At 41.9% G+C, this 27,843-nt stretch overlaps 1 protein-coding gene across 4 annotated transcripts in view; it reads left to right on the forward strand.

Moving 5' to 3' along the window:
• The first annotated feature begins 2,156 nt into the window (after positions 1–2,156).
• The window catches only part of arhgef25a (Rho guanine nucleotide exchange factor (GEF) 25a), a 58,364-nt gene continuing 32,677 nt past the window's right edge, over positions 2,157–27,843 (forward strand). Inside the window, exons 1-2 of one of the 4 annotated variants that reach the window (XM_049017930.1) lie at positions 2,157–2,784; positions 6,677–6,815. In XM_049017930.1, the coding sequence (XP_048873887.1) occupies positions 2,689–2,784; positions 6,677–6,815 (235 nt within the window). In that variant the 5' untranslated portion in view covers positions 2,157–2,688. Of the gene's footprint in view, positions 2,785–6,676; positions 6,816–17,620; positions 18,091–27,843 lie in introns of those variants that run through there. The other 3 variants (XM_049017929.1, XM_049017933.1, XM_049017932.1) reach the window with 3 other exon arrangements.

Consider the following 27,843-nt stretch of genomic DNA (forward strand, 5'->3'; position numbering starts at 1 on the left):
AAGATATTCAAAATACTTAATAAAATATGGCATTTTATTTTATGTCATTTTAAGAAGCTTCATCACCAGGTTTCTAGACATTTAACTATAGCCCATCAGCGTCTTTGGCCAGATGCAAGTAAATCACGTGACACATCCTGTTGCGCCCAGTTTGCTCGTTGTGGATTGGCTTTCCCATGACCAGTAAGGAAGGAAGCTATTTTGATGTTCGGCGTGCAAGTCCTATCCCGCTGCCGTAGGGCTGCTTGTTGAGCTCTCATTATATTACTAATGTAATGTTACAGAAATCATTTTTCATTTCAATTGAGACTATAACACATATAAATCACGACAATTATTATTCTATTTAAATTTAGGGCAGCTGTTTATTTTGTAAATATTACCCATTATGGTAAAACTTTATTTGAGGCAACATAAATACTAAGTACTCAATTACCGATGAAGTACAAATCATGAACAAATACTACTTAAGATGAACGAGGTGATAATTTATGATTAATAGACATGACATCAGTTTCTAACTAACACTTAGTTTGCGGTTAATTTAATCATTAATAATAGTATAATACTACATTATTTGTGTCCCCTCAAGTAGCTTTACCCACATTGCTACAGCTGCATTACTAGGGAATTCGTGGTGTACCATTACCAATTTAAATGCATTTTTGTATTTTTAATTACAGCTTATTTGTATTTTAATTGAATGTACCTCTTACACCAGTATTTTGTATTTTATTTTCTTACATTTCATGAGCAAATATTTGTAATTTGTAATAAGATTTTTTGAAGCGTTTGTGCCAAATATAGGCTACGGATTGTTGGAATCCAAATGGGTCGTTCGCTTACACAACAGAGACAGACCAAACTGATTTACTTTCATGGTTTGCATTTTTAAAAATAAAAAAAATAACATTTGCGATCCCAGCAAAACTTTAAGAGACCGAAAACAGAAAACTTTAAAAACATAAAACACATTAAATCGATATTGGGCGATCTGAAACACAAGACCAATTAATCAGAAAAGCACCAAGGAAAGGAATAAATGAAGTCCAATCATGTAGCGTTAACATGGGGAAACTTACTCTTACAATGCTCTTTTGGCTGTAATGCTGTAGTATACCAGAAGGGGGCGTGGTGCAGCCATATGACTTTTCATTGCGCGAAGTCGTTTTCATTTTCATTCCGAGAAAAGTATATATCACCAAGTACCAGATAGCCATGTGATTCATTATTTCCTGTTACTAGTAATATTTTTAAACGGCTTCTATTTTAAACACTCCATGGTATCCAAATTATCTGTGACGCAAGAATGTATTGCCCTAGTTAAATGACGTTAACTTTTGCAATTAGATGTTACATGTTATGGTCAGAATGGCATAGGTCATGAACTAAAAAAATCTACAGAAACAATTGTCATCACTTTAGCTTTGTAAACACATTTTGTCAATTTTTAATTTCAGTGGACAAGGCGCTTATATTCTTCTGCGCTGACCAAGCAGACAGCCCAGGTACAGCAGTAGCGGCATGAGGACCGCTGAAGGCTCCTTTCTAACAAAAGCCATATGTTTGGCTAATCTTAGCTCCATAGTTCATGCCAGAACCAGTTTAAACAGCCCAGTTGTCAGACCAGATGAGTTTTAACCAGCTATTTTTGTGTGTCTAACTTTTCTGTAACCCTTCCACAGTCCGGCAAACAAATGCGCAAACATTTATTGTTAAGGAGATGCAAATTTTTACATACTTCCAGGTTATGTATTATTACATTTGTGTATTCAAATCACAGACGACAGTTCTAGTGAAATCAAAATTCACAAGAGTAGCAAACAAAAAGGTTTGGCATTTTCAGTTTCTTCTTCTACTTTTAAAAATCAGTTTCTTTAATAAATCGTTTGCTTTTTTGACCAAGCCCCCACAGCTTACAGAGGAGTTCGTCTTGTGGGGACATCAAACCCTGATCCTCTAAAAGATAGCCAAGCATACCCATTTATATATTCTTTGTACACATACTTCCCCCCCCAGGCTTGCTTAGAATGGGTGGGCTGATGAGAACCATCTTGAGGGTTTACACAGGCCATGTGCTGCAAAGTGGAAAGAGGATTTAAATAATGGGATGTCCTAGGAGGAGAGGAGGAACAGGGCTGAAAGATGGAGAGAGAGATGGAGAAAGTTAACAGCACTGCAGAGGGAGCTGGGAGGTGGGATTGAGAGAATGACTTTAAGGGGAAGGATTGAACAGGGAGGAGAGGTTCAGAGAAGGGGGAGGTGATGTCTGATAGCCAATGACAAACTTGGAAACAAAATCTTTGGGAGGGTACGATGGTTAATCTTAACACAACACGGCCTTAACATTTGGGAATTTGGAAAAGAAAACGGGGGAATAGCTGAATGTGCATGAAAAGCAACCCAAAGGTATTTCCAAGCGAGCCTGAGGAGATTAACTGACCCTGAAGGAATGAGACAGTCAGGAAGGAGGAGACGAAGAAGCCGGCTCGCCTTTAACACAGGGACATGTTTTCCGAAGTGAGTCTGCATTATTTATGTGGCTGAGGGTTCTTGGTATTCAGACGAACGAGAGAAGCACTGTGGCCCATGGTGCTAAGATCCAGAAGGAGCAAGTGACAGGAACAAGTGGAGGCTGCTGGAGGAGACAAAGGCTTAGAGCAGAGGTAGAAGGGAAAGGTGTGCAGGATGAACGCCCTCCAGAAGAACCAGGGGCAGACGGACCGCATCTTGGGCGCCATGGCAGACATGCTGACCTCATTGGCCATACCCAACCACCAATGGGTAAGTCGCAGAACCCCAGGGTATAAGGAACCCCGCTGTTGCATTCGGCTTAGCTGTTTGCTTTACACCCGCAGTTCAGGGCGAGGGAAAGTGACGAAGTGTTCTGTGTGAAGGGATTGAACGCGATAGCTGGAGTAAGGAAACAACGTTCTGTGCCTGTAGGATTAGCTTTATGAAAACTTCCCATGGTTATAATATTATCTATGTGTAATAATGATTATCAGTACTGACATTATTGTGACACTGTTACAGTATGACATTTTTAAACATATATAGAAAGTACTAATTATATAATTAATTGTTTTATATATAACACTTATATTTAAGTATAGTTTTATTATTTTCCATATTATTATTATTCTCACAATGCAGAAGTATTTGCATTAAATTGCTAATTCAGATAAACAATATAGCCCATATTTTCACAGCATACAACCTACTTATTTCTCATGCTATATAATTCTTTGAGGCAAGCATTGACTCATTCCCCATTAAAAAAACCTTATCTTGATATGCCCATTAAAAATGGTGCCTTTTAATGCTGGAAAAGGGGGTTTTGCTGAGAGAAACCTTCTCTGAATCACTGAGCCAGGGAAACTTATCAATACCCTTTGCTTGTTGGGGTGGCAGCTGATTTTTACAAGCACATTCCAGAAATAAGTTGAGATAAGATCAGAAGCGTCCTCAAGAGGAAAGGAGAGATGCTTGGAGAGGTTATTGAAGCTAGATAAATAAATCTCTCCGCTGGGCCATCCTTTAAGAAGAGTTCTGGGCCCAGGGGTTAACACTGGCATGACTGGTATGGTTAATTCTGCTCAGATAAAAGGTAAACTTTTACCATCGCAGTGGTCATGCCAAAATGTCTGTTTTTTATGCTTAACGATACATACTTACCATGAGCTGCAGTGCTTTCCTGCCACCTTCTTGCAGTGGTGAACAGCAATGGAGTCAGAAAGAAAAGAGACAGAGTTGTCACGGCCTTAAGGAAACAAACAAATTGAAGAAGGAGTTACATTAACAGAAGGGGAAGAATTAAATGTAAAGATATGCAAATATGTAACTGCAGCAGGGATGGAGGCTTGTTTTCACCCTAAATAAGCCCTTAATGTATTTTATATATATTAATTTGACATTTATCTTTTATTGAAATGTCATTAATTGTTTTGTTAAAACAACTCAAACTATACCTTGATGTTTTATGAATGTCTGTAAATTTTGTTTCACTTTATTCATTTTTTAATCAACAAATGAAATATGAAGCATACTCTTATTTCAGCACCACCAATTAATGAACAGTAATAATACCAGTACTAATATTTAGACTAATGTAAAATGAAATTGGCACAGGACTTTATGATTTATTGCTTACTTGAGGGGGGTGGGTTTATATCTTGCAGTTAGGCCTACAATTTCACAATTTATGTATACCCTGACACCCAGCACAAAGAATTCGGCCCAAAACCTGTTAAATGGCCGGTTATAAAGATGTTGCTGTATACCTCAGTGCTGCTGACAGTGTTGGGGAGTAGTTTTACAATTTTTTTAGCAGCTTATTAGTAGCACAACTAATTTTAAAACGCTGTAGCTTTTCCAGTAACTATTTTTATTGCAAATAGCAATGTAGGGTGGCAAAACGTTACAGCGTTAAAAAATTCTACAGGTTGCCGTCGACTTACAACCTATGCGACTTATGACTGATTGGTTTTACGACCGTTCGTAGGCCGCAGATACAATATACGACGCGTCTGGCAGCGCGAGGGTTCCCCAATGTGAGCGTATGACAGTTTCCGCCCCAAATGCCGGCCGCGCGAGCATCCTCGCGTGACGCTCATTCATTCATCTCGTGCTCAGGCTACTGGTCGCAGCGCTTACAATACAGTATACATTCTTATCCGTTTGTGTAACAATAATGAATTAAGAAAAAGGTTAATCGATTTACCACCGGTAATTCGGAACAGATAATGGCTGTAAGTCGATAATAATGTCCTATGATATAATGATATAATGTAATAATGTCCTGCTGATTAATACTGCAACAACGACCTGTATTTTTTTCTTCTTTACGAACACTGGTATTTTCAGCTACTAGGTGTTTCTGGTTGGTGTTTTTGTTTTAAGTACTCTGGGAGTGAATGTTAACTTTTATTACAAATGCACCAGAGCGTTTTTGTTCTTGGATAAATGATTAAAATCTTATTTTTTTGTAACCCTTCTAATTTTCACACAACAATTATGAAGTACTCTTCAAAGAGACTCTTGCTTTACACCTGCATGTCCGTTATAGCCGAACAAAATTACAGCTAAAAGCGGCCCTGGGGACTAAATTGTTTGTCCGTTATAAGCGAAATTCCGTTATATGCGAGACCGCTATATCCGATGCTTTTTCTGCATGTTCATAAAGGCGCACGGACGAGACCAGCAGACCTCCTCCGTTATAGGCGATATTCATTTATAAGCGAGTCCCCTATAACGGGATTTTACTGTAAAAATATAGATTTTCATCTTACTTTTAACAGTTTCACATTTTTAAATTAATTTACTTTAAGAGTCAGTGGTAAGCACTGTTGCCTCACACTTCTAGGACCCGGGTTCGAGTCTCTGCCTGGGTCTCTGCATGTTCTCCCCGTGTCGTCGTGGGGTTTCCTCTGGGTACTCCGGTTTCCCCCACCAGTCCAAAAACATGCTGAGGCTGATTGGACTTGCTGAATTGCCCATAGGTGTGCCTGTGTGTGTGAATGGTGTGTGTGTGCCCTGTGATGGGCTGGCCCCCCATCCTGGGTTTTTCCCTGCCTTGTGCCCATTGCTTCCGGGATAGGCTCCGGACCACCTGTGACCCAGTAGGATAAGTGGTTTGGAAAATGTTTGGATGGATGGATGGATAGATACTTTAAGAGTTTTTGGACTGTGGGGGGAAACCGGAGTACCTAGAGGAAACCCCACGATGACATGGGGAGAACATGCAAAATCCACACACATGTGACCCAGGTGGAGACTCGAACCCTGATCCCAGAGGTGTGAGGCAACAGTGCTAACCACTGCACCACCATGCCGCCCCACTTTAAAAGTATCCTACAGTATAAATATTAAGTATTAACAGTGAAATAGCTTTGATGTAGTTAGCTATTTTTTTCTGTAGCTTGTACTGTAGCTAACTATCTTATGCTGTGTTCCATTTACCTCGAGTATGAATTCCGTCATCGGGGATGTTCCAGTTGAAATTTCCAACTAGGAGTTACGAGTTAAAATGGAATGAAACCGGAAGCTCACAGATTATCAAAAGCAGGACTGCGTGTGGCAGATTGCTTGCAACAATGTAAACAATGGAGAAACTAAAGCACCCATGTGACTAATACTCATATCAAGAATTCAAGAACTATCTGTATGAACCAATTTAAAATAGCTTGTGGGAGTCTTACATATAAAAACAATTCTGAGGGCATTAGGAAAAATGATTGATTCACAGAGATAATCATATTGTAGAGGAGTTCGGTCCAAGCAACTAGAGGAGGTGGAACCAAGACATCTGATTGGTTGGTCCTATCTCCTCTGGTTGCTTGGATTTACCTCCTCTACAATCTGATTGGTCATCTCTCTGAACCAGTCATTTTTCCTTTTGCCCTCAGAACATTTTTGTACAAGTAAAAGTCCCATGAGCTTGAAATTACCCCTAAATGGCATAAATAATTACTTCTTGGTTGCTTCATCCAATATTTGTTCAGTTCCATGTTGTTCCAAGGAAAGCACCATAAATCTGGATTTAAATGAATCTGGTCATATGTGTCAAAATTTATCTTTACAGAGGTCGACTGAAGGCTGAGCAGGTGCTGAAGCTGTACTGCATGTAATCAGGAAAAGTCTATGACAGTGTTTCACACTGTATTCCATGGTTCAGATTTCAGAGATCAACAAAGATGGCTGCTCGATGGACGGAGAGAAGCAGGGAATTGGACAGATTGACTGGGGTCCCGTAGGAACAGCCTGGGAGGGAACGCCGCCAGACTGTCTGGAGCAGGCTGAGAAAACGGGAGCAGGTGAGGGGTGTCAGCATCTGTTTGGCTGCTCATTACACACGCCAAGAGACGCGTGCATGTGCGCAGAAAGAAACCTGAGGGGCCCCGAATGTTCCGACACTTCGCAGTATGCTTCGAGGTGCAGGGCAGGATGATGGCAAGGGATCACTGCAATTACTGATAAATGCATATGTTACGCATATAAGATTATATTCAATGCGATGAAATTATATTACATGGTAGGTCCCCAGGATAACCACTGAAGAGCATTTTGGAAAAAAAACCTCCTCCACTAGGTTTCTTCAATCTATATTTAAATTACTAAGCCAATTATTTTACATGAAATTATGTAAATTTGTTCAAGTTGGATGAAGGCAGGCATCATGAATATACAACCATACATTTTCTGATACCACTTGTCTTATTGAGAGTCATGGGAGGTCCAGAGCTTATCGGCACAAGGCAGGGAACAACCCAGGATGGGGGGCCAACCCATCGCAGGGCACACTCACACACCATTCACTCACACAAGCACACCTACGGGCAATTTCATGACGCCGAGTAACCTCCGCGTGTTTTTGAACTGTGGGGGGAAGACGGATTACCCAGAGGAAACCCCATGACAACATGGGGAGAACATGCAAACTGCACAGACATGGAATGTAGGCGGAGACTCAAAGCCAGAGGTGTGAGGCGACAGTGATAGCCACTGTACCATTCTCCAAAAGTATCCAATATAGGTTAATGGCAAAAGGGATGAAGTTATATATAAATAGTTAAATCTGCCCTGTTTACAGATGGTTCTTTCTGCATGTCCAGCATCTGTAATGTGGAGCAAGATGTGGAGTAAATGATGGGCTACATTAAGCGTAAACAGTGCAAAGTCTACTTTCTCTGAACTGTGACCCTTGATCCCACAATGGAGGTTTGTGTTAACACAAGGAAAGGCATTCACACTAAATAAAGAATGCTATGTAATTTTTGGTAAGGCTTTCATCAGATTTTAGGTTTTTTTTTGGAGTTATCTGAGTTATCTGGCATCTTGGTAATAAGCAAGCCACCGGGCGTTGCACTGGGGGGCCAGGAAGGCTGGCCAGCTTTGGAAATGTAGCACGGAGGAAACTGGAAGCAGCGGGAACATGCTGAACAGGTTCCAGATGTGCGAACAAACTGCCCAGCGTTTTCCTTAAATTTCCTTAAAGTTTTATAATCAGTGTTTGCCATTAACCTGATTGCACCTAGTACGGGATGCTGCGTATCAGAGAGAGTGTAGATACTGCTGGTGATCCTTATCTTGGGCTGTAGTTGCCTTACATGTTGGTACTGAGCTGGACTCTGGCAGGGAGAGATTCACAGTAAGAGTTCCATCATCTCTGCTGCTTCTCTTCTTTTGCCCTTTATTCATGAAAGGTGTTCTTAAACAATATGTTTATTGAGTTCATGGAAGGAGTCACAGTCAGATTCAATTATCTGTCGCCTTGATCAGTTGGCTGGTTGAAGACCACACCAGCTAATGGATTCTTCTCCTCATGCACCAAGAGTCAACGTCGACTGCAGGGAGTATATATTACATCCCGTTAGAGTTGGCGGGCCTCTCTTTGCTCGTGCCTCTTACTACTTACCTTGTGTGTCTTTGTGCAGAGAAGCGAACGTGAAGGATCACCAATCTGGTGGGTATTTGGAGCTCGATAGCTGCTGGTGGCTTTGGCAGAGACTCAAGACCGTGCCATTGTTTATGACCTCTTACTTACCAAGACCACGCGCCTTACTTCCTTTATTCCTCCCACAGCATTCTGCCCCACAACAGCTATTTTAAGCTGCCATTTCCCTCATTATTTCTCGCACTGTCATTGGGAAGGTCATTTTTCGGTAATAAAATATACTGAGAGCAGGGAGATGACTCATAATGAAGTTCAGGAACCGCTGACCGCATGTATGCATAGATGGCACAAAAGAATGTTCTAATTTGGGGGTTCTAAGCTTGGGAGTGTATATCAATATCAAAAAAGGAATGTGCTATGGGTTTAAAACTAAAACAGGACATACACAGTTATACTGCGATATAAACTCATCAAGAGGTTGTCTATACCCTGTATAAAACTGAGGCAAAGTATGTAAATATCCAGAATGAAATTTCAGCCGCGCCAACTACTAACAAGTTCAAACTTTTTAAAGATATAAATAATCTGTGTTATTGCTATTGTTTGGATAAAAAATATTTTACGTGCCCATATGTAGTCAAATTTTATAGTCAGTGCAGAGTTGTGGGGTGACTTGGAACCTGTGAAAATACAGGATTTGCAACATTGACGTACAAGGACATCTAATGGTATAGGCATAAATAAATAAATGGATGTTCCAGGGAGCACAAGGCAGGGTGCGGCCTGTGCAGAATACTGCATGTATTATGTGCAAATTAGTAACAAGTTCATCCTGTATTTTAAGTGGGAGAAAGTTGGATCACCTGGAGGAAACCTGTGCAACTTGGGGAGAATCAGATGCACAGATGGAATGGAGACGGGATTTGAACTCCCATCCCTGAAACTTTGAGGTCGCTTCTACCATCTGGAATTATTCCCTTATTTAAAGGGATTCGTGTTGTCAAAGACTATTTAGGCATAATTTCACTGAAAGGAATCTGGACATTGTGTACCGATTTTGCACAATCCAGTGTGATTCCACACAATCCACAAATAAATGAATCTATTTCTGATCCAAAAGAAGCAGTATCAGTTTACATAAATAGTCCAGATGAGGGCAAAAAATCTTAAGGAAGAAGCAAAATAAAGTCACAGCTCTTACCAGTGACTCACAAAATCCAGACACCCGTTCCTGCTGCTTGGTTGGCAGTTTGCTGTGACTGGAGACAGAGCTGTACCCCTGGAACCTGTCAGATAAGTGAGAGCACTTAAACTGGTCAAATTTACGTTTAATTTAGAGCTGCTTCTGTTCAGGTCAGAGCTGCACTAATGCAGCAGTCTGGGTCTATGCTTTAACTGCCAGGGAACATTAGAATGAATATTATATATGGGTAGACATGAGAAGCTTTGCTTGGATGGGTTGGTGCCCCATCCTGGGTTACTCCCTGCCTTGCGCCCGCAGCTTCCAGGATTGGCTCTGCACCTCTGCGATCCGGAATAGGAAAGGCATGGAATATATATGAGAAGTTATCTTTTTTGAAGTTTACCTATTCCTTTTTTTGTTTTTCTTTTGGATGAATACGTTTTTCATAATGAACGCAGCTGATGATGTATGAATGACTCCGCAGATGAATAAATTAGGAATGGAATACACAAATGAATTGTGATGCTGTAGTGTCTGTAGTTTACAGAGAATGGTGTGATTAACATAAAATATCCTGTCAGGCAATTTTGCTGCTAAAAACACCTTGTTAATGAGAGTGGTTGGAGGAGGTCAGATTTTTTTTAAACTAAGGGATTTGTTCATCTGTAAAACAATGCAGGTGAAATTCCACACATGCACTACATTAAGTTTCAGCTATTTGTTTCAACTATGGGCTGGTTTTTGCAACAGTGCTCCATAAGGGGGCAGTATAGTTTTGCAGACATAAAATTACAGCTCTGTTTTAAATTCTTCATAAAAATATATGATTCTTGCAGCAGCTTCATGTTCCCTGGCATGTTACAGACTAATTCTAGCTTATTTGACGTACCATCTTACATTCTGTTTCCCGTTTCCCTTTAGTCTGCACACCTCTAATAATACTAGTGATTGGACAATCGCAAAATAAAGCACTTAAAACACCCAAACAACTTGCACAAACATGCCCAAACATGTTCTAGTTTAAATTCTGACAGTCATGGGATGTAAACCAAGCACAAACAAATTTCTAAAAGTTTTACTAACATAAATAAACAGACAAATTGTAAACAAACTTTAAACGCTCACACCCTCACTAACATGGGGTTCCCTTGGCATTGTAAGCATTTTGGAGACTTCTGTCCTTGGTCAAATACATTACTTTCAATGCTCTACCCCTTGGGAAGAATAATTATAAACCTTGTCTCAATTTGTTCAGCATAGGCGACATGTCATCAGCTTTTCCCACGCCGTCTCCAGTTTACCAAGTCTTGAAAATTGCAAATAAAAGTATAAAAGTAAAAGTGCTTTACCTGTTCATTTGTCCATGTTCTGTGTGATTTCATTACTGGGTTTGTATCGCAGCTTTAAAACAAGGTAGGATTTGAGAATTGTCGTGGAGCTCGTCTTTATTTAGGCTATTAATTTCTTCCTGTTTCAAGCATCAACATGATTTTGGAGGCCATATTTCCCCTAGAGGCCATATTGAAATGACAATTGTCATTTGTAGTTTCATTTACGTGAGCATTTGTCTGGGTAATGTTTTTTAATGGTTGGAAACTTGTGTATTAATATAATTAAGTTGCTGTCAGCTGGAATTAGTTTTTTTTACGTTATGTAATTTTATTTAAATATTTTAAACTCAGAAAGTAGCAGTAGTATCGCAGATGGGTCAGTTAGGGGGTGTGGTGAGTTAACGAAAACTTAAAATGGAAACCACTTTCAGGGGGTCAGATATTTTTCTAAGTGGACCAGATCTGGTTTGCCAACCCTATGATGTCTCTTGTCCTTTTGCAGATCACATTGACAGGATATGAGCTGTCACAGGCAGTGACGTTCAGGCTAATTGGACTATGCATGTGCTTCACCCTTCCTGTATGCAGTCGTCCTGCTTGAGCAATTGCAAGAATGCGCAGCCAGACTTCTGGAGAAACCTTGTGGAGGAAGCAGCCATGCCCATAAAAGGGCTGCGCTTGCAAATATTCCAGCTGTTTTGGAGCAGCAGTTCCGGTGCCCTGAGTGCTCAGTCTTTTCCCCCTTGGGTTCTTCCCAAAGGGCTGATCTGAGGCCGGTTTCCAGGCCGATGTGGGAGTGAGTGTGCAGCCTGGGGTTTCTGCATCGGCGTGGCTGTAGTTAAGAGCCCGAGTCCACTCAGCTGTAGAAAAAGAGGAGGATGTGTGACAGGTTGTATCTGAATCTTTGCAGAATGAAAAAGATTAAAACTAACAGTCAGCAATCCCTTGTCAAAGTGGTGCACATCAATGTACCTTATAAACTTCAGAAAATGGGCAGCATGACACTTTTAAAGCTGAATACACTGGAGGTTCCCATTTGAGACAAAATATCATAAATCTATGATTTTGGGTACAAGACCCAAATGCAGGAAAAGCTATGGGACATTTCCATAGATTTTTCCAAGTTTTTGAAACAGGAAAATGAAACAAACTAAAGCATATTCATGATTTCAACATCATGTGAATTTTACCACAGGAATGAAGCCCCTCATACTTTTTTATGCCCATGTGTAATTCATATTATTTATATTATATTATTGCTAAAGATGCGCCTCTAATGTGTGCCTCCGTCCTCTAAGCAACATTGACAGAAGAGGTGAAACAAATAACAGTTTAAGGAACTGTATCCAGAAAGTGAAAAGACTTGTGTTCATTTTTTCAGTGATTTTGTATAAATTGACATTTTATAACCGTTTTTTTAACTTCTCGAAAAAAGTCAATAATTATATTAGTATATAATATAATGTTACTGCATCAAAGGTGGCACGTGCAAACTACTATATCACTTTTTGTACTGTAAAAGCAAAAATAATCTCAGTAATATTCACAAGATGTGTTTTTTACTGATTGTTAGGAAGCAGAAACAGTGTAGCTCTGTGGTTCTACCCCAAAATTCAGAGTCGCAATTATCTCTTTAGCTCTTATTAAAATATCAGGCTTCCCAGTCGCAGAATAAATATGCACTCAGACTGGGCTCCTTTGCGGAACATGTTGCAGTGAATCCTGGCTTCTGCAGTAATCGCGTGTCCATATGTGTTTGTGTGCTAGAGAAATACAACAGTCACACCTCCAAGTACATGGTATGTGGATGCGTATACAATGAGGAATATAAATATTAGTTTTTAATTTTCATTCATTTCACTGTTGAAAATATATGCATGGAATATACACAAATTTATGGACTTCGCAGGAAAGAAAAATGGTGGGCTGGGCTTGTGGGTGAGCTGTGACACATTTAGTGAAAGACTGAAGGAGAAAAGCCTTTTAACATAAAATGCACTGCTTGTGGGGGGGGTTTTATATTTTTTTTTGAAAGCCTCGGGGAAGGTGTTTTGCAAACCGACGTGAAAGTGAGAGTGAACGAGACAGATGGCAAAAATGGGGTTACAGGGCGGGAGTGAAGGGGCTGTTTAAGGGGAGAGTGTAACGTGGCAAGGGGGCAGGCAGGCAAAAAAAGACACACATGGAAATGTTTCTGCCGAGTGCGGGGAGTAATCTCAGAAAGGTGAAGGGTCAGAGACGGAGGTGCCAAGGATGACGCTTGTGCTGGAATCGAATGATTCATCAGGCTTCTCATTACTCTAATGAACTTCATACACCATGATCAAGTGCCGCATGACATGCAACTCCGTGTCGGGTCTTCAGTGAGTCTCTGACTCTCATACCCAAGTGTTGATGCTGACTGGACACAACGCTGGTCTCAGTGGAATTTGCTGATTACTGAAGAGAAGGGGCTAGAGATTGAGTGGCTTTTGAAGGCTTCTGATGAACAGCCCCCTGTATGTCCAAAAGACTGTCTAACAGCGTTTTATTCATAGTCATGTAAACATTTATTTTTGGGGGCAGTGGCAGAAATGCAGTACTCCCCTGTTCAGCTTGAGGGTAGTGTAAACCACAAGCTTGTCCCAGCATGGCTGAGATCAGCTCCTTGCTGGCTCCCCGCTGACCCACGTAGGAAAACATCAATGAAGCCGCTCCAGGCTGTGAGCCAGCAGCTCTCCTGGTGCTCCCAGTGCAGACTTACCTTAAATGGTGCACTGCTGTACTGAGAGAGTGAGTAATAGGGCAAGGAAAATTAAATTAAAGCACAATTTAGAGGACAGGCTTCTGAGAACACAAACACGTGTTGGGTAGTCAGACTGAGCGGAATCTAAAAAGAGTGCTTTTCCTGAATGGAAGGTCCTTCTGCCTGTCTGTCATTTGTCTGTCCCCGTGTGATAGTAGGTATTTATGTTAGTATTCATGCTTGTCTTGTATGGTTATAAGAAGGTTGAGCGGTGGCCCAATGGGTAGCACTGTTGTCTGATAATTCCAGGGTTTGGATCTACTTCCCACACACAATCTGGGTGTGTGGAGTATGCATGTTCTTGTGTTATGAGGATTTCCTCCTGCTCCTCTAGTTTTCTCCTGCAGTACAGATACATGCAGTCACATTTACATTCTGTCTTATATATGATTGTGTGTATGGTCTGTGATGTACTGGCTTTCCATCTAAGATATTTTGCCCTATGCCGCCTGGGATAGGGTCCAGGCCCTCTAAGGCCCTGTATATGAAAAGAATTTGGAAGATAGGTGGATAGATATACAAAGGTGTTCAGTTCATAAACTAAAGTTATAACTACACCAGAAGATGGACTTATAGAGGTATTATATGCACACGCAGTTATTGGCGTGTGATTGAATTGGGTGTTTTTGTACATTTGTTTCCTGAAAGGAGACAGTTGTATGTCCTGCTGTGAGAGTGAGACAACATGCATTTTGTTTTGAGACTGTGAGTTAAGGAAACCTGCCCCTTATCTCACCATGTCCTGGACTTTCCCCAGCCCCTGTTTAGGGTCATTGGACGTGCAGGAAATCTGGGTTCAAGCAGAGAGGGAACAATGTCTGCAAACATTGCAAATGACAAATCAAGTGTGTCTTCTATTTTTGGTCATTGAGCCTTGGGAGCCTCTGTTCTCCATTTAGATGGTTGTTTAGGTGTCGCCCCTTCTGAGGAACAGCCAGTTTGAAGCTTTATGACTGTGATGTAAATGATCATCCAGTGACAGTGATGTTGAAATCAGAGCTATTCACGTGACGGAGTATATGAACGATCGCGGTGGCTTAATAACAAACGTAATAAAATAAAGCCAAAATTTTAAACATAAATCATCAGCATAACAATCTGAAATCGAACCTCTCAGCCCATGTCAGCACAACCTAAGAAATATTAGTCCCTCTAGTTAAAACGTATTTGGAAATGAATACATTGGAATCATGGAAACCAGATGGAAAAGTGTTTTCTTGCAGCCTGGGCACCAGTCTGTTAGGAAAGTCTAGTTTGGGCTCTAGATGGATTGGATGTGTGAGGCAAGACAGGGGAGAATAAGTGAGAAAAGCCAAGGTCCCAGTTATGCGGTAATTTGGGTCGCATGTGGCCCGAGGCATTCATGTGCATGCTGTAAATTATACTCCATAAGCACATTCCGAGTGCCCTTTCTGGGATCATAATTCATTTCTCTGTCTTTAATTATTCATGTGAGATATTAGACAAATATCATGTCTGTCTCGTGTATACTTTGTTCTGGAAAAGGAAGGCGCTGTGTCAGTGATGCAGTTATCTGATGATGAGCGGGCGTTCATCACCCTGGGATGTCTGAGCTATTTTCAGGTTAGCTTGTTATATTATGCCAATATTTATGTGTCCAGCCCATAGCTGGCTGGCGTCCAGCAACCCTACTGCCCGGGGAGGAGTCCCCTGGGTGATTTTTCTGGGCGGGGGTATCCTGAGGGACGGGGTTTCAAACCCCTAATTTTATTATGTGACTATTTCTCTGGGGGTGGCATGGTGGTGCAGTGGTTAGCACTGTTGCCTCACACCTCTGGGACCCAGGTTCGAATCTCCGCCTGGGTCACATGTGTGTGGAGTTTGCATGTTCTCCCCATGTCGTCGTGGGGTTTCCTCCGGGTACTCCGGTTTCCCCCCACAGTCCAAAAACATGCTGTGGCTAATTGGACTTGCTAAATTGCCCATAGGAATGCATGTGAGAGTGAATGGTGTGTGAGTGTGCCCTGCGATGGGCTGGCCCCCCATCCTGGGTTGTTCCCAGCCTTGTGCCCATTGCTTCCGGGATAGGCTCCAGACCCCCCGCGACCCAATAGGATAAGCGGTTTGGAAAATGGATGGATGGATGGATGGACTATTTCTCTGATTTTTGTTTACTGGAATTCCATGAACCAGGTTCCAGGTTCCTGCAGTGTTCATGTATTTGTGTACATTGTGGGTCCAAAATTATAGAGCTGCAAAACTTACAACTGAATGAAAGCTATGCGTTGAAAGTCCCGGTTTGTTTGTGTGTGTTTTGTATATATTTTTTCCTTCTCAAGGATAATTACCTGTTTTACAGAATGGCTGTTTGAACAGTCAGGGGTAAAGGTTCCGAAGGCTCTCTTACCTCTTTTCCTGACTTTTCTCTGTCACATTCAAACCAGAGACATCCAGGCTGTGCACAGGCGTCACGGCCAATGGCACAGACCCATTCAGAATGGCAGCCTTCATCACTCCCATGCGCAGCCAAACTGATGTGTGTAGGGGACACTGGGCTCCGTGCTCCACACCTGTCCCACTGCGGGATCCCCGGCAGCTCAGGGAAACAGATTTCCATGTTCCCCACCTTAGCTGTCGTTCTGTGCCTATAGTCTCTGCTGTGAAAAACATATCCGGGCAAAACGTGTTCTATCAGGGATGAAAATATGGAAAATATGACTGAAAGGTTAACCGAGATATTTTAGCAAGATGCGGTATCTTTATGTTCTTTGGTGTAGCTATTGCTCCACACATACTGCTGTGGGGACTAGGGTTAGTTATCAACTGCCTGCTTTTCAGATCTGTCATCTTATCACATGCATGATGATATGGCTATCAGTATTGTGACTCCTGTGGACCAGGCCCATAGCCCGAAATAAATTTCAAGGGGTGTTCGGTAGGGTGGGGTTCAAACAAATTTCGAACGGGATTCAGTCCTGCAATTTTATTACCTAGATACATGTCTGCTGTCTGTCTGCTGTGGACGGAGGGTTTCTCTGATTTAGCAGGGAGTCAGTCTGGGGATGAGACAGCTGTAGATCTTGCCACAAAACAACAACGGCTAAAGGCATTGCAAAACATTGCAGGAGCACCAGTTTCATGTCATTGCAATGTTTGGATCACACAAAGCCCTTCTGCACTATCCACAGTGTTTCCAGGAAGTTCACGGGGCAGGTCTTGCATGGATGTGCTCACACCTTGCTGGTGACACACACTCTCTCATTTAAACCATCAGATACAGTCTTCACTGATGCACATTTCCACGCCCTCCGGTTCCACGTTCCGTCTGCCACTGAATCACTGATCACATGATTAATGTCATGCATGAACTGACTGCGGGGAGGCTTCATGTCATATCTCTTCTGCCTGCGTTATTTCAGGCACACGGACATGCAGACACGCATAGGAGATGAGACTCACATGATACTTCCCACAGGACGAAATGCTTAAGCAAGTTTAATTTCTGTTTCATTTAATTTATCCTCATTAATATTTCAATGTTTTTACCACTGTGCCCATTTCTTTTTTTTATCCGAAGACAGACACTGGCACTTTTCTGGCAGTGATATTAACACTAAATAGGAAACTGATATGCACCAACTGACAGCATAAATACATGACCCTAGTGCTCATTTTCTTTTTTTTGTCTTGGCCTGGGCCATTCCATTTCTAAGGAAACTCTTCCTGGTGCCAGCCAGTAAATGTTTACTGTGCACCTGACTCTGCAGTGAGGTAGTGCTGCAGAGAGTGAATGGCTGTGGGAGAGCACTGGGATGCAGTGAGTGGGATTTTGGATTTTCAAGGGGAAAATCCATGATACAGAGTTTGGGGGGTGGGGGGGGGGTCTTATCCTGGAATAGCCAGCAACCAGAGCTCCTGACTCCACCTCCTACAGCCCCTCCCCCCTTGCCGTCTCTCTCTCTCTGTTGCTCTCTCTCTCTCCCTCACACTCTCTTTCTCTGCTGGTTTCTCAAACAAACTCGTAGCCCATTATTCAACCAAACACTGAACAGAGGAGAGCAGACTCAGAGGAAGGTGAGGAATACTCGTTGCCTCCCACTTTTCCCTGGTTCCCAGACTGCTGAAACCCTGAGAAACCGCTGGATTTTTTTGGTAATTTCTTATCCTTCTCATGTGCTGACTTCCTGGACCTCTCAGCAGGATTTTCCTCTATCGTTATGGTTTGAGGTTTTTTTTTCCTCCTGCCGCCTTTTTGGGATACACTGCAGGGATATCTCTACTGCGTGTGCACTGTGCGATGCCCACGGCTGGTATTCCTGAGACGAGCTCCTGAGGTTCACCATGAAAGGCAGCCACCATCACCAGGGCTGTGCCTGCCAGCACTTATTCCGAAAAGTGCTGGCAAAGTGCGGCTGCTGCTATGCCAGGGTCAGAGGTCAGTGACTCACTTTTTAATTGCTTGTCTTCTTTCCTGTCTCGTTTTTAAGGGACCTTGATCTCTCTCCTCTCAGTTAACATTCTTTGCTTCCCAATCCATCCACATCTCTTCCTTTACTTCTTTGACACAGTTGGCCTCTGCATTTTTGCACTTTTGTCTCCCATCTTTCCATGTCTTTGCTCTCTCCATCCATGTAGCTGGTTGAACCTCTTTTTTTAAGTTACCTTAGTGCCTATTCTGGCTGTAGAAAATCTCCTCAAATACTCCTTTCTTGAGTATAACAACCTCTTGGGGTGCTTGACAGATAGAGCATCAAACAGATTCAATGGAAGACAATCACCGGATAAGATGTTCCCCATTCTGAGAGGTATTTTGGGTGGGTTTTTGTGGCAGAGTGGGCTGTGGGCTCTTAGACAGATAGGCGGTCATCTGTGAGCATCCTTTGGCCAAGTCTGGACAGCACGTGGAATTTCTGGATCATAATAAAAAAAGCTCCTTTTCATACTTTTGATGGTTGGGATAAATTAAGTGATGCATGGCAACAAAAAAAGAGATAATGCTGATATTGATGGAGGGTAATTGTTGCTGCTGGCAGTGTTACAACTGATAACAGTATAGTGTGAATTGTATTATCTGCTGTCTGGTTATTCTCATAATACTGCACTGAAATTGAACATATGGTGCATTTCACTTGATATGAAAAATCATTCATACACATAGAAGCGCAAATGCTAGACTGAGTTCCTCAAAGTTCCTGTCCACTGTGATGGTCTTTACTAGTATTGTTTTCACATGTGCTTTAGCTGTACACAAGGGGCATGTAGAGTGTATGTGGCCCTATGAGGATTTAAGTCATTTATCCACTGTGTTTGCAAATCGTCCTGGTAAATTACTTAGGCAGCTGTCAATACTTTGCAATAAAACGTATGTATTAGTCAGCATAAATAGGCAAATTCCACTCGAAATCCTACAGCGTGTTTTTTTCTTCAAGAGGATTTCCAAAGGAAATTGTTGCAGGAACACCGTAAACAGAAAACCATCAATTGGGTTTCTAAAAGTACCACTTTTTTCAACAAGTAGCCTATTTCTGATTTGTGAATTTCTGATTTATAAATACAGTGAAATATCTGTGCTCTGAAAATTGTTTTTTTCTAATCTTAGTATCATGGTCTGCTGGTTGTTTTCTGCCAGTTTGTTAGTCGTTGTCTTCTCCCAGTTCTTTACTGGTTGTCATCTGCCATATGAGGTTCTTGGCTTATTTTATATGGCTATAAAAACTGAGGTTCCCCTGCTCCGTCTCAGTCTTGGTGTCCTACACTTCTGGGGCGATGTGTGACTCTGTAGGTTAGAACTCTGTGCTTGTGAATGGAAGACTAGTGGTTCAAATCCAATAATTTTTCAGTTAGTCTCTTGAGCAAGGTCCTTAACCCCAATTACTCCAGGGACTGGCTGACCCTACTGTCTCAATTCTGCCTCTCTTTGAACAAAAGCATCTGATAAATTGTAAAGAAAGAGTTATCTGACCAACGTCAAAATGGTCTCTCGGAATTGGACTCTGATCCGCAGCCAGGAGAACACTTGCCAAAAGGACTATTTTATTATTGACAAAGCAAAATGGGTGATATGTGGTGTAGCTTCTTACTGCAGTAAGAATAATGAATGACTGACCTGCGTACTGACTGAATGAATGACGGTAACCTGATTGGAAATCTGTAGCGTTGTTTAATTTTAAGACTAGGTCACTTATCAGTAGGAATGACTCAATCAGTTATGGTCTCCTAACAAAAAACATGCAAGCTCCAATTTTAAAAAACCCAAAAGAAGAAGAGACCCTCTCTCAAAATATCATATAATTCAAAATACATTATTGAAAATTAATATTGGCTTTATTTTCGTTTTTGAAAATGTTTTCAGTCATCAAAATTCAATTGTTTTTAATGGCTGCTGTAGACAGTGTGGGAAGATGTGAAACTGGCTGTATACTTCAGACAAAACTGACAGAATCGACATCGCTTTGGAAATGCGACGTCCTATGATGCTTCATTACCATGATGATCATGTTTCAGCTCACCGCCTGTGCAGGGCCCCCCGAGGTGAAACTTTTGTTCTGTTCTAATCCCACCCAATGTCCATGATTGGTTGAAATATATGTGACTCCATGGGATTGGTCAGCAGGACTAATTAGGCACTTTGCACCACACCACACTTTAATTATTGTAGATTAATATGTGCATTCATGTACAATCGACATTTCTGTTTTAGCCGTGTAAATGTTTACCATGGGATGAGCATGTTTCGTTAGTGTGGAACTATGAGTGTCGTTTAAATCGTTGGCTTCCCTCTCTGTGCCATTGCTAGTATTATACCAATAGTAACTTCCATTTTAAAAGACCTTTCATCTCCTTCATTAAAACGACTCACACTTGCCACAATACGTTTGGTTGCCCTCTGTATGTGGATCTGCTGAACGCAGAACGAACAAGCCGGTGATGTTTAACATGCGACAGATTGTTCTCACCAACTTGTTTAATTTCATTTCATCCTGATGTCATTTAAAATATACAGCCAGCTTTAAACCAAGTTACCTTCATTCCCCATAGTGTAATTATTAAATTGAATAATTTATTAAATTGAATGGTACCTCTACGGGACAGGGTTAGGGGCTGAAATCCCACCCTGTGGAATTTGTTGCTATGTTTTGTGGGTTTCCTGTAGGTATTTCCTGGTTTCCTCCTGCAGTTCAAAAACATGCACTTAGGTTAACTGACTTCTAAATTGCCCTTTGAGTGTGTGCACATCTGTGCCCTCTGTTGCCTTTGGTAGGTCCTGTAATGGGTAAGTGTTCCGAAGATGGATGTCCTTATTTAGCCGGACTCCTAGTAAATAGTATAGCAGTACTGCAGGCTAGGACTCAGTAGGTATCACAATGATTTCACAGGTCTTAAGCAGCAAATAAACAACTTTAGAGTGTGTTGAGATGACAGTTTTAGACAAATACATAATATATGCCATACTGTGGTCCAAGCAACATTCGCCTACTGAGCAGAGCATTCCCTGCTTTGCACCAGGTGTGTGTTGGCCAGGTCAGCTGACCTCTGTGTGATGAGTAACATAAGAGTGTGATAAATGTATGTGTGGATTTGATTGTATGCAGTGTATTGCCAGTATTTCATCTTCTTGATTTACAGTTATACTGCACAAACTGAGATCCCTTGGATAAATTTCACTCGCTCTTTCTGTTAATGCAGGCACTTAATAATGGAATTTTTGATATTACTGTGTAATATGGATTATTACTAGGTCCAGCGTCTGTAGGTTCAGTTATAAAACTGGCATCCTAGTTTTGGACCATTTCAGTATCTGCTTTTGGTTTATCACCATGTGCATGCACTCAAGGCTGCACGTCTCTCTTTTTGGGGGAGAAGGAAAGAGCAGATGTCTGGAAGCCCTTGAGTGGGTGAGGTGACAGGGTTCCTCACTGGGATATCTCACCCTTTGTGGGGCGGGGGGTGCGGCTGCTTGGTGGTGTGGCTGCGGAGGGTGCGAGAAAGTCACCCTCATGACAGTGCCTCTGAAACAGAGCAACTGCCGGTGGCAGCCTGCTACATTCAGCTGAGGAGTCTGAGCAGAATGTACCACAGTGGAAGAGGGTAAAAAGGGCAAAATAAGTAGAAACCCCAGCTTTGAGCTGAATTTTAATTGGCTTTGCTTGGCTGTGTGTGGAGTATAAAGATGATGTTCTTATCGTGCAAGAAAAAGAGAGAAAGAGAGAGAGGTCAGTTGTGACACATTAATATATATATATATATATATAAACACACACACACACACACTGCAGAAATTATTTTTTCACTATGCATCCATGGCATAAAATCTAGGCTTGGGAAGGATGGTGAAGAGTGACAAAGTAGTTGTGTTATATCATCTGCCATCTATCCGTCTTCTACACCACAGCTGTATATTCTGTTTCTTTTTTCATCAATAAGCAAGGTGAATGGGGGACGTCTCAGTAACATTTCTATGTTCCCATCTTTAGTACCCTGCTCAGGAACAGAGTGATGTAGCCTATTGCAAATCAGTGACAAATGCTCATTATATTTGGGTCTGTCGTTTGTTGGTCATGAATGAGGTCTGAATGTCCCCGTTTTGAGATTCACTAAATGGCAGAGGATATGTTGATGCTAATCAGACCTCGTTTTAATCTTGATCTTCACATCAAATGTTGGTTCACTGCACTAGGTTAAGTCATCAGTACCATAGCCAGTACCAGCTGCTTTTGTATAATGTGCGATTCAGGTAACGAGAGACTCTCTAGACATTTGGATGTTTTATGTGCATTAGTGCATCATTCAGTTTGACTGGCTCTGCTGTTATAAACGTGTGAGCAGGAAGGCTGTCTACAAGTTATAAAGAGGTTACAGACCACTGACCAATCATTGCAGAGGAGAGCCATGCCTGATTGCAGGTGTTTCCATTTTATTGGTCTGTCTGCAGGAACAAACAACCTCTGGCCTTTTCAGAACACAGCACCAAGGCCTAGAGCTGTGTGCATTAATTGGTGATGTCAATAGCTTCACCCAGGGCCAGTGTCGGCATGACGTATGAGGTATGAGTCACAGCTGCACCGAGGAGATTACACCGAGATGGCAACGTGGAATGATTTACACTATAAAGGGCACGGGTTTGCTGGATAGCAATAATTAGTGCTGACATTTCAATGTCTTGGTTGAGACCTCCTAATTGTCTGTTTGCTGGTGTATCAGCTGGGGTCAGACAGCTTGAAAATCTGCTTCCGATGAAACATAGATTAGATAGATAGATAGATAGATAGATAGATAGATAGATAGATAGATAGATAGATAGATAGATAGATAGATAGATAGATTTTCAGAATAATGGAGCTGCGGATTGAGCTTTCTCTAAATAAGTGCATCTTTAAGAAAGCAAATTTAATTATACTTTTTCTTTAATGCTGTCAGCACAAAATAAAGTATAAATTATAAATAATATGATACATCAAAGAGGGCATTTCTATCTTGTCAGGATAGTATCTTACTGATCAAGGCAGAGTGGAAAACAGAGACCTTTTTTTTTATTATTACAGGAATAGCACCTCTCTCTGCTGTCTGAAATCTTACACTCCTTTTATTTTCCTGAGCATTTTTCTCCGGCTTTTTTGATCTCTTGTTTCAGTGTCCCAGTGAATCAGTACAGACCCTCTACAAGAGGAAAAAAAATGACATGACTGAATGTTGACAACAATTACCAGTCACTACCACCCCCCCACCACCCCGACCAACCACATTAAGCGGCCTGAAGTTTGTCTGCTTTCCATTAGCGTGAAAGCATTTCTGCTATTCCCTGACACCCTGCTCTTTGAGATGGTTCGAGCTGCTACGCTCGTCAGACGTGTGCCCACGCACACACACATGCGACAGACACGCTTTATCTCTCCAGGCATTTGGTTGCTGAGGATGGTGTTGATGGCTTTTGATTACTAAAATCTTTCGCAAGGAAATGTGTGATGGCTCCTTCTCTTCTTCAGTCAACACAGTTGATGTTACACCACCGAGCCCACTTCACATCTTCGGTCCACCCCCCCATGGTTTCCATCCTACTCCCAGTTCTACACCCTGTTCCAACCTGCACCTGCAGCCTGTTTCTGAACCTATCCAGGGCCTTTTTTATGTCTTTCTTTGCTGCTGCAGGCCCCCCCCCCCCTCCCTTGGGGTTATGTTGAATCCAGGTCTGATAGCATGAACAGAACTGGCAGGGGCCCGCCACCATGGATGGAGAACCCCAAAGACAAACAACAAACATAGTGGCAGGAATAATCCGGCAGCCTGCTGGGTATGCGGGCCTCGCAGATCATCAGGCGCTCGGCAGGGAACAGCATGTGTTCCCCGGTGGGAACCGCCATTTCCCCCAGAACGTCTGAAAGGTGCTTCTGCCTGAATATTTGCCTTCAGCTGGAGCACATGCTGTGCTGGCAGCTGCTGCTTGGATGCTCACACCGTCTCAAAGTTCCCTCAGACGCATACAACCCTCACTGCGGCTCTGCTCCCATTTTGGCCCTGTACTCCCTCCCCCCCCGTTCCATCTGCAGGAACTCTGATGTTTTCCTTGCAAATTCCCCCCCCCCAAATGAAAAGAAAGCCCTGTTGGCATCTTCCCAGCAGAGAGGGACGGTGCTTCCTCCCCACTGGTCCTGTGCTTTGGTGGGTGTCTGTCACACCCAGAGGAATAGAATGTATCTTCTTCCATGATGTCATATCTTTTTGAGATGAGCTTATAAGGTTCCTGAATATCTTTGCACGTTTTGGAAAAAGTGGCATGAATAGTCTACATAAAAACATGCAAATGTGGCTGTTCTCTGTGTAGTGGCGAGGGTTATTTTTGCACTGATCACCCCCCAACTCTCAGTCCCGGTTTGCACAAACTTTCTGCCAGACTGTCTCCGACTCACACTGTCCTCTCCAGACAGAATGAAGACAGAATGAGCCTGGTCTCAATATTGGGCCGAAAGTCGTGTGATTTACTAGTAAGGAATTTGAACTTGCACTGGAGCATTAAGTTCATTCCTGGAGCTAAGTTCAGCCTCCCATGCATCTCTCCTCCTGCATCTCTCCATCTTGCTCTGACTCACTCTATCTCACATGCCCCTGGTCTAGTGTCATTACATTCATTGCAGTATCAGGCCTGCTTTTCTTGCAATTTACTCTCCAAAACCCACTTATCGCCTCCTACTCAAACCTTTTTTTCCCCACAAGCAGAGTAAAACCCTTTCCTGGCATATTTTGTTTATCCCAGCATCCCTTTCTCCATCTCTCCTTTTCTCTAGGCTTAGGATATGTTTGTAAATGTGCTGTAGAGAAGAATGACAGAACCTGTTATTGAACCCAGGAGCAAATTCCAAACCTTGTTTAGAAAAACCACAAGTGGGAGAACAACGCTAGTCTAAGACTTTCTTCACTATAACAAATGATTATATAATGTTATATAATGTATATATATATATACAGTTTCTATATATGCAGCAGAATGCTTTCAGGTTCAAAATTTCTAAGACAGCAGTACATAAGAACAAGGTAAAGCAGGAGACACTGGGAACGACCAGAAACCAGCCAGGTAAACGGCGGAAGCAACATTCTAATGCCAGAGGTGACCTTCAAAAGGAATGGGAAACCTTAAGTGCAGGTGTGAAGTGCACTGCTCGCACAGTTTGACTGAGGTCCCATGAAGCAAGGGAGAAGTCCTTCATTAATGAGAAACAGGGAAGAACCAGGCTGCAATTTGCAGGAAAAAGTATATTATTCAGAGTTGCACACCCATAAATTGAGAAATGAGTGAAACAAAAAATTGTGCTGTGGTCTCTTAATTTTTTCCGTGGCTGTATTTGCATACTGTACACGTGACATGAATATATAATGATAAGCAAATGTTTTTTCTTAAAAGATATTTTAAAAATAATTTAACAATATATTTGACCTCACATTTGCAGTTTCGGTAAACAGACCATTTGTCACTGAGCGAGTGTCTGGATAGGAAAAGGGTTGTATTGTTACACAATGGATTCAGTGCAGTATGTTGCAAAAAGGGTGGGGGGGGGAATGCTTGCCTTCCACAATGTTCTAACAGGAAGTTTATCAAACTTTTCGTGGGACGAAATGTGTTTACACTGATGGTGACAGATTACATAAGATTAGAAGAGATTACATTTGATGAACTTCATTGATCCCAGATGGAAATTCTTGTACATACAGCAGCAAGAATGTAAAACACAAACATACATCTAGTGCAAAACAGGCAAGGTGCGCAGACAAAAATAAGTAAACAATATAAAATAATAATAGTAGTAAAAATAATAAAATAAGTGGATGCTATATGCAGTTAGAAAACAGACAACACAGATTTTTACTATTGCAGAGTTGTCTCCTGGTGTATTGTAGCTGGGGTGGGGGGGTGGCATGTTGGATGGAGGCCTTGTGGTGCCTGATGGCAGAATGCAGGAAGGATCTCCAGAAATTCTTCATAACATAGTGGACTGAGCCGGTGACCAAATGTACTCCAAGATAGCACCCCCTGGAGTAGATGGGCAGAATTGATTATGATGTTGTCACCATCCTCTTCTTCACTACTCCCAACAGAGGGCTCAGGGTCAGTGCTGTGGTAGAGCTGACCATCCTGATGAATTTGTTGAGGTGTTCGGCATCGCCTGAACTCATGCTGCGTTCTCAGCAGACCATGGCATGGAGAAGCAGGCCGGCCACTATGGAGTGGTACAGTAAATAAATGATGATATTGCTGTAGGATGTATCACATAATTACCCAGTGCCACTGGGTCCCCATCCCAAGGTCTGCCCTCCCTCATCCCGGCACATCCAGGCAAGTCAGCGTTGGAACTTTGTTCTAACTATTTTTTTGTTAGTAAGTAGAGCTGGTGTTCCTCCTTACTGGGGAGAGTAAGATTTTTTTGCGGTCAATCCTGGAGAACATTTACTTTATCTGTAAACTAACCGTAATGAAACAGTTGATGTCATACAGTAGGTGTTTCTGAAAAAATGGGTCTGTGTCCAGAAATAGCATTGATTAATCTGGTTTGTTTTTAATTGTTATTTCTTGCATGTGGTACAATATGAATGGGGAATACAGCTACTGATACTTAGAGAGCAGTGATTTCTTAACAGTTCATTAAAGTAAACATTCAGCAAAATTTTTAATACAGGTTGTAGTATAGTGTCGAGCTCCATGAAAAAGAAATATGAGAAAGTGGAATGCAAGCTAATAAACAAAAATACAAGACAGGCACTAGAAAACTGGATAAACTTTTACAAGCACTGGTTCACCCACTCTTATTTGCAAACTTCCAAATGAGGGAATTTCTGCAGGAATGTGGTTTAACATTCAGGGAGTAAGAGATCATCCAAAACATCATTTCACAAAATATAATTTAATATAACATACTAATAAAACACACCGACATCGGGATGTAGTCAGTTTCTTTAGATGCCATCTAGAAATATAAAGTAAAAAAACATAAAACAAATTACCCTGCACTTTACCTTTGAAAAGAATCGTGGATGGTGTGAGGGAGATGAGAGAGAGGAGAAGAGGAGGGTTATTTTGTAGGACGATTTTCACTATAACTAACGGAATCACTGCTATCTGTTGACTCACTGGAATCTTTTTCTTTTTGTGCAACTTTAACAAGGAACCTATCCAATGACAGCCGCTTTTGCCTCCTTTTGATTTCGCGGGAATGTGAACATTGCATTGTCGTTAAACAGATTCATTACTCACACTGCTACACCCTTATTCGGGTGGTGCTTTTCTACTAAATTGTGACTTTACGAGTGAGACCGAGCATGGGAGACGATTACCCACAATCCCGCAGAGAGAGAGAAGAACCATTGGCTCAGTTGTGATCACGTGACATTCGGCAGACAACGTGTATACGTAATACTCGTATGGCAAGACCTCGGTTGTTTATCAAGTTAAAATGTATTTAAAAAATTTGCTTCTCTTGCAAAACACTCAATAGGGTCTAGCTGCAGATGCCTGTAGGGTGGAGCTCCACTGGAAATACGTCACCTCCACAGGAAACACGTGATCTTTAAGAACATAAAGTGGAGCTCCGGTTAGGGTTATGGTTAGGGTTAAGGTTAAGGTTAGGGTTTATTTGCTGTAACACAGAGTTGAGGTCACGTATTTCCGGTGGAGCTCCACTCTACAGGCGCCTGCAGCTGGACC

Source organism: Brienomyrus brachyistius, chromosome 6, assembly GCF_023856365.1.
Source record: "Brienomyrus brachyistius isolate T26 chromosome 6, BBRACH_0.4, whole genome shotgun sequence".
In the NCBI taxonomy this organism is placed as follows: domain Eukaryota; kingdom Metazoa; phylum Chordata; class Actinopteri; order Osteoglossiformes; family Mormyridae; genus Brienomyrus; species Brienomyrus brachyistius.